This window comes from Rhincodon typus, chromosome 45 (assembly GCF_021869965.1).
Source record: "Rhincodon typus isolate 14 chromosome 45, sRhiTyp1.1, whole genome shotgun sequence".
NCBI lineage: Eukaryota > Metazoa > Chordata > Chondrichthyes > Orectolobiformes > Rhincodontidae > Rhincodon > Rhincodon typus.
In genome coordinates this window covers 9,647,811-9,654,199 of record NC_063376.1, presented here as the reverse complement: position 1 = coordinate 9,654,199, position 6,389 = coordinate 9,647,811, and the positions used below count along the sequence as shown (strand labels likewise).

At 56.2% G+C, this 6,389-nt stretch overlaps 1 protein-coding gene across 1 annotated transcript in view; it reads right to left on the bottom strand.

The window, feature by feature from the left end:
• LOC109924747 (lysine-specific demethylase 6B) overlaps positions 1-6,389 on the bottom strand; it is a 94,264-nt gene that overhangs the window by 22,826 nt on the left and 65,049 nt on the right. The window contains exons 8-11 of the mRNA XM_048620066.1: positions 5,884-6,205; positions 4,780-4,935; positions 4,156-4,437; positions 1,948-3,461 (exon numbers count right to left, since the gene is read on the bottom strand). Of these exons, the coding sequence (XP_048476023.1) occupies positions 1,948-3,461; positions 4,156-4,437; positions 4,780-4,935; positions 5,884-6,205 (2,274 nt within the window). The remainder of the gene's footprint in view (positions 1-1,947; positions 3,462-4,155; positions 4,438-4,779; positions 4,936-5,883; positions 6,206-6,389) is intronic.

The following is a 6,389-nucleotide window of genomic DNA, read 5'->3' as shown; positions in this document are numbered from 1 at the left end:
AACCCCTCATCCCCAGTAGCCTGTGTTACTGACTGTATCTGTGCTGAAAGTGCACAGAACCGACTGCAGTTATTAACAACAACAAAAACGGAAGTTGCTGGAAAAGCTCAGCAGGTCTGGCAGTTCCGAGGAAGGGTCATCGGACCCGAAACATTAACTCTGATTTTTTTTCCTTCACAGATGCTGCCAGACCTGCTGAGCTTTTCCAGCAACTTCCGTTCTTGTTCCTGATTTACAGCATCCTCAGTTCTTTCGGTTTTTATTGACTGCAGTTATTCTCACTTATTCGGGTGTTTTAGGCTAGGTTTGCAAAATTAGTGTACAATATTAAACATGGCATATTGCAAACTGCGTGGAAGATACTTTCAAACATCAAAAGGACAGAGAGAGACTGGTGAAGCGGGCAGAGAGGTGGCAGATGAAGTTTAACGCAGAGATGTGTGACGTTTCCCATGTTGGTACAAAGAATATTGAAAGATGGAACAATGGGGTTTGAGGGGTTGACCTGATAGAGGTCTAAAAGATTATGAAGGGCATGGACAGAGTGGACAGTCAGAAGCTTTTTCCCAGGGTGGAAGAGTCAGTTACCAGGGGCCATGGGTTTAAGGTGCGAGGGGCAAGGTTTAAAGGTTATGTATGAGCAAGTTTTTTTTACACAGAGGGTGTGGGTGCCTGGAACTCGCTGTCGGGAGAGGGAGTGGAAGCAGATACGATAGCCACTTTTAAAGGGTGTCTTGACAAATATATGAATAGGATAGGAATAGAGGGATATGGTCCCCAGAAGGATAGGGGGTTCTAGTTGTGACTGGCAGCATTTCGGTGCAGGCTTGGAGGGCCGAAGGGCCTGTTCCTGTACTGTAATTTTCTTTGTTCTATAATACAAAATAGGGATACAATTCTGAGGTGGTGCAGGGTAGAAGGAGTGGGGTTGAATATGGTCAGGATAATTAAAAAATGGTGAATAATACCTCCACAGGGTCATAGAGTACAAGACCAAGGAGGTGACCCTGAACCTGTACCAGACGGTGGTTCAAGCCCAGCTGGAGGATTGTGTCCAGTTCTGGGCCCTACACTTCAGGAGGACGTGCAAAGGTTCAGGAGAATGGCTCCAGGGATGAGGAGCTTCAGTGATAAGGATAGATTGGAGAACCTGGAACTGTGTCCCTTGGAGAAGACTGACAGGAAATTTGATCGAGGTATTTAAAATCAGGAGGAGTCCTTGGAGAGAGTCGAAAGGGTGACACTGTTCCCATTGGAGGGAGGATGAAGAATGAGAGGGATATGGATATAAAGACGCAGTGGCTTGCACAGTGAGTGGTCGAGGTTGGGAATGTGCTGCCTGAGAGTGCAGTAGGGGCAGGGTCAAATAGAGGCTTTTGAAAGGGAATGAGACAGTTATCTGAAAGGGAAACGTGTGCGGGGGGGTTCACGGAGAGTGAGTGCACGCGCTCTGGTCTCCTTCCACTGAATCCTCTCTCATACCTTCTCACACACGTGCTGTCACTCACTCACACACACTGTGCTTGGGCAGTTGTTGATTTGCCAACACAGACACGATGGGCCGAATGGTCTCCCACAACCTTTCTACTGTCCCCTGACGTAAAGACCAACATTCTTAACGTCTCTGTACACCTGAGGTATCGCAGAGGGCCCGCCTTCTTATTCTGCATCCTGATTGATCCTGGACACCCCCCTTCCCCCGACTCCCCCCACCCCGAGCTGGTTCCAGAGCAATGCACAAGGCTCTGAGCCATTACTCGAACTGGGAGCAAGGCGAACGGAGGAAACTCAGTAAAGGCCATCACAAAGACATGGCCGTCTCCTTCCCTGTGTCACAGTGGCTGGGCTGTCCCTTGCACAGTCGCCTCTGGAGGCTCCCTGTTTGTTTGTTCCCCTGCCCCGGAGAGCGGGGAGCAGGGGCGTAAAGTGGGGTAAAGTGGGACTCACTTGCAGGCACGGATAATTTCCGCTCCAGAGTTTTCGATGGTGAGGTCTGATAGCCGAATCCTCTTCTCCTCCACCTCTGAGGCAATGAAGGTTTCTCGGTCTCCGCTCTCCACCTTGACCAGCTTGATCTTCAGCTCCTTGGTGGTGCCCTCAGGGAAAGGCTTGACCCTCAGGATGTTGGAGGTGCTCCTCGGCCCGGCCTCTGGCTCTTTGGCAGCAGGAGGTGGCATTGGCGTCGGCGGCACCACCTCTGGCCTCCGAGCGTCGGCCCGTTCGGGCTCCTCAGGGGCCGGGGGTGGGGGAGCGGCCTTCGCCCCCTTGGGCCCTTCGGCCTTGAGCTTGTGGCGGGCCAGGATCTCCTTGCTCTGCAAGTCGATGTTGCCGAGGATACGCCTCTGCTTGCCCTTGCCGGACCGGCCGCCCCGGTTCCGCCTGCGGCTCCTCTCCCGGCTCGAGTGTTTCCCTCGCAGATCGAGTCGCCGGCGCTGCTCCTCCCGGTGCCCAGCTGGAGGCAGCAGGGGGCCTGGCTCGGCCTGGCCAGGAGGGCCTGATGTTTCCACGGCCTCCTCGCTCGCCTCCTGGGCCGGGGGCCAGCGCCGGTGACGGTGGCGGTGACGGTGGGCACCGTTGGCCTTCCCCTTCTGGGCCTCGGTGGTGAACACGGCCTTGATCCACATCTCGCCGTCCGGGGGGGTGGCCGGGCCCTTGGCTGGGGGTTCGGAGGAAGGGCAGGGGGCCGGCCGGGGGTTCGGGGGAGGGGGAGGAGCCGGCCTCCCAGACAGGGCGCACGTCAGGGGAGGAGGTTTGGGAAGCCAGCGGCCCTCGGGCACCGGTTTGGAGCCGGGGGTCTCAGCCAGGCCAGGGGGAGAGGCGAAGCCTCGGGTGGGCACCACGGGGTGGGCCTCAACGGGTAGCCCCCCCTGCTCTGGGCCCTGGCTTTCATCCGTGCGGGTGCGGTGGGGCCCAGAGAGGGGGGGCATGCGGGGCTGGGGGGTCCAACCGGCCTCCCGATGGAGGGGGGGCACGGCTGGAGGTGGGGCCTCGCGGCCGGAGCAGGCTGAACCCCCGATGCCCTCACCCTCCCAGGGGCTGGCAGCGGGTCTCAGCTCTGCCCTGGAGCTCGGCTCCGAGGCGGTTGGAGGGTCTGGGGTAGAACTCTGAACTGTCGCCACGTGCCCTCGCTCCTCCTCCCTGGCAGGCATTGCCTGGCAAGGTGACTGCCCCTCTGATCCAGACTGGGCCAAGCCGGTGGGTGAAGCCCAGCCGCAGGGCTCTGTATCCTGGCAGCTCTCCCCGGGCTCCAGTGAGCCCTGCTGGGGGCTGCACCATGCCCCTTTAGGGGAGCTGCTGCCATAAGGGGTACAATGTGGGACGCTGGGTGACACAGGGGCACTTGTAGCAATGGCTGGGGCATCTGGGCGATGCACACTCTCCCGGTGACTCTGGGACACTCGGTCCAGCTGCCCTGTTGGGCCCAGGGAACTGCCTTGTGGATTCTGGAAACTGTGGGGAAGCTGGATGGGGAGGAGAGAGAGAGAATGAGAGAAAACTCAGTGACTGAAATAAACAAACTCCTTACGTTCATGTAGCACGTCCAGCAACGAAACACATCAACGTGACACACGCCAAAGCTCAACGCGAGGGCTGAATGGCCTCCTCCTGGTCCTGTGTGACAGGCTGGTGAAAGGGGCCGAATGGCCTCTTGTCCCAGTGTGACAGACTTGTGAAGGGGCCGAACGGTCTCCCTCCTCTCCCTGTGAGAGGGGCTTGGAGGTGGTTGGGGGGGGCAGGGGCACAGTGTTAAGAAGAATGCTGAAAGTGAATGGCCTGTCCCACTGTGACAGGCTAGAGTGGAGGGGTTGAATGGCTCCCTTTCCCTGTATAACAGGCTCGAGGAGGAGCTGAATGGCCTCCTGTCCCTGTATGATAGGCTTGGGGGTGTTGGGGGGTGGGGGTACTGAATGGCATGTCCCTGTGGATAGGCTCGAGAAGGTAGCGGAGAAACCTCCTGTCCTTGTGCGATGGGTAAGCAGACGGGGCTGAATGGCCTCCTGTCCCTGTGTGATGGGTAAGCAGATGGGGCTGAATGGCCTCCTGTCCCTGTGTGATGGGTAAGGAGACGGGGCTGAATGGCCTCCTGTCCCTGTGTGATGGGTAAGCGGGCACCGGGAGAGCTGGGGGAGATACTGTAAAGCCTTGGGTACTCACCGTGGTGGGGCCTGAACTTTGCTGCGGCTTCCAGTGCTCAGTGCCTCCCAGTTTGCTGGGAGACTGCCCACTGTCTGCCTTCCGCCTCAGCAACGCCGTCTCCTTCACCTCGCCCCTTGTGCACGGCTGCTGGGAGAGAGACTGTTGTTGTGCGGGTGGTGGGCCCGTCGCCACGGTGACAGGACGGATGTTGGGATTGCTGTGGGAGGTGGACGAGGAAGACGAGGAAGACGAGGAGGTGCTGCTGTGAGGGGGGGTGCCGGAGGATGACCTCCTCTGTTCCTAGTGTGTGAGAGAGAGAGAGAGAGAGAGAGACAGAGACAGACTGTGGTGAACTAATGTCTCTAACACCCCTGACGTCAATCCCCCATCCCCGGCCCCATATGAAACATCAGCCCCGACCCTTACCACGGCCTCATCTCCCAAATCCCAGACAATCACCACTTCATATTAACCAGGGGCACCACAGTGGGTAAATCTCACCCAATCAAGAGATGGGTACTGCCCATCGTTGAGTGGGTCAAGGGCGATAGTAGAGACCAAGATGGGTGGTACGAACCTGGGACGTCCAGGGAGATTTATTTTCATAACCCTAACCCTATCGCAAGAGAACGGAGGAGGCACCTGAAGACTGAGACTGAGCTCCTTCCTCCCGTATGTCCAGGAATCTTTGTGCGTTTGGGGCCACGAGGGACTCGCTTTCTGTGCCGGGTACTGGCCATTGGAAGGTAAACTGGGATGAGCTGGGTCGCTCACTTGCTGTGCTCCTGAATGATGCCCCTGGCCGTCAAAAGAAAGACACTGGTTAGTGCCGACTGTCTCCTGATGCCCTGATCACCAGGCACCCCTCACTCCCTGTCCCTGACCCAATGGGCACCGGTCCTCATGGCTACAAGTGACCCCTTCCAGAGGGGTAGTAAGCACCCAAGATGGTAAACCTCACCCTGGATCAGCAAGGTATGTACACGCAAAGCTGCAATAAGGTGGCTCATGACTGGATAAAATCTTCCCCCTCATTCATTTCAATGGCCAGATAACCAAGGTTTTAGAAGCATCCGCCCAGCTACAGAAACTTCACTGTAAACAGACTCCAAGTGGTCCCTGGGGGTGGGGCAGCAAAGTCATTTAGTTATTTTCAGTGTCAGTGGCTATAAAGCAGACAGGCCTTCACGTCGCCAATTATTCAGCTGTCCAACAGCTCGTGTGAGATTAATTGGGGCCTTTGGAAAGTTACTTAGAGTCATAAGGATGTACAGCACAGAAACAGACCCTTTGGTCCAACATGTCCACGCTGACCAGGGATTCGAAGTTAGCTTAGACCCATTAGTCAGCATTTGGCCCATAACCCTCTGAACCCTACCTTATCCATATACCCATCCAGATACCTTTTAAACGCTGTAATTGTACCAGCCTCCACCACTTCCTCTGGCAGCTCATTCCATACACGCACCACCCTCTGCGTGAAAAAGTTGCCCCTTAGGTCTCTTTTAAATCTTTCCCCTCTCACCTTAAACCTATGCCCTGTATTTCCCCTAGCCTGGGAAAAATTTTCACCCTATCCATGCCCCTCATGATTTTATAAACCTCTGACGCTCCAGGGAAAATAGCCCCAGCTCTGCCTGTAGCTCAAACCCACCAACGCTGGCGACATCCTTGTAAACCTTTTCTGAACCCTTACAAGTTGCACAACATCCTTCCTAAAGCACACTTTGACGCCAAGCAGTTTACCTGGTGGTTCTGTATCTGCTCTGGGCTCCCACTCCGCCTCCGTTTGACCGGGTTTGGGATTTCGCTGCCGTGGGAAGGTCGGGTCACTTGGTGATGAGAGGGGGTGGGAGGCTGGGAACAGTGTTCGCCAGGTCCTGCTGCTCTTTTCAACTGACAGCCATTTCGGGTTGAATTGAAATTTCTCTTCTGATGGAGGGAGCAAGGAACAGAGGGAGGTGCAGAAGGCGGGGGTGGGGGGGAGCGGATAAAAGGGACGAGCAAGGGAGGAAGTGATGGAAGACATCCAAAAAAAAAGCACGTTTGATGTTTAATATCAGCACCACTGGACAGAACAGTAAAAGCATGTTTAAACGGAGCACGTTAGTGGAAGATAGAGAGTGAGTGTAACAGAGAGCGAACACGGAACAGGGAGAGCACAGGCGCAAAAGGGAGGAGGGGGCACAAATGGGGGAGGGCGCGCAGACGGGGAGGGGTGTGCACGGATGGGGGAGGGGGGTGTGCGCGGA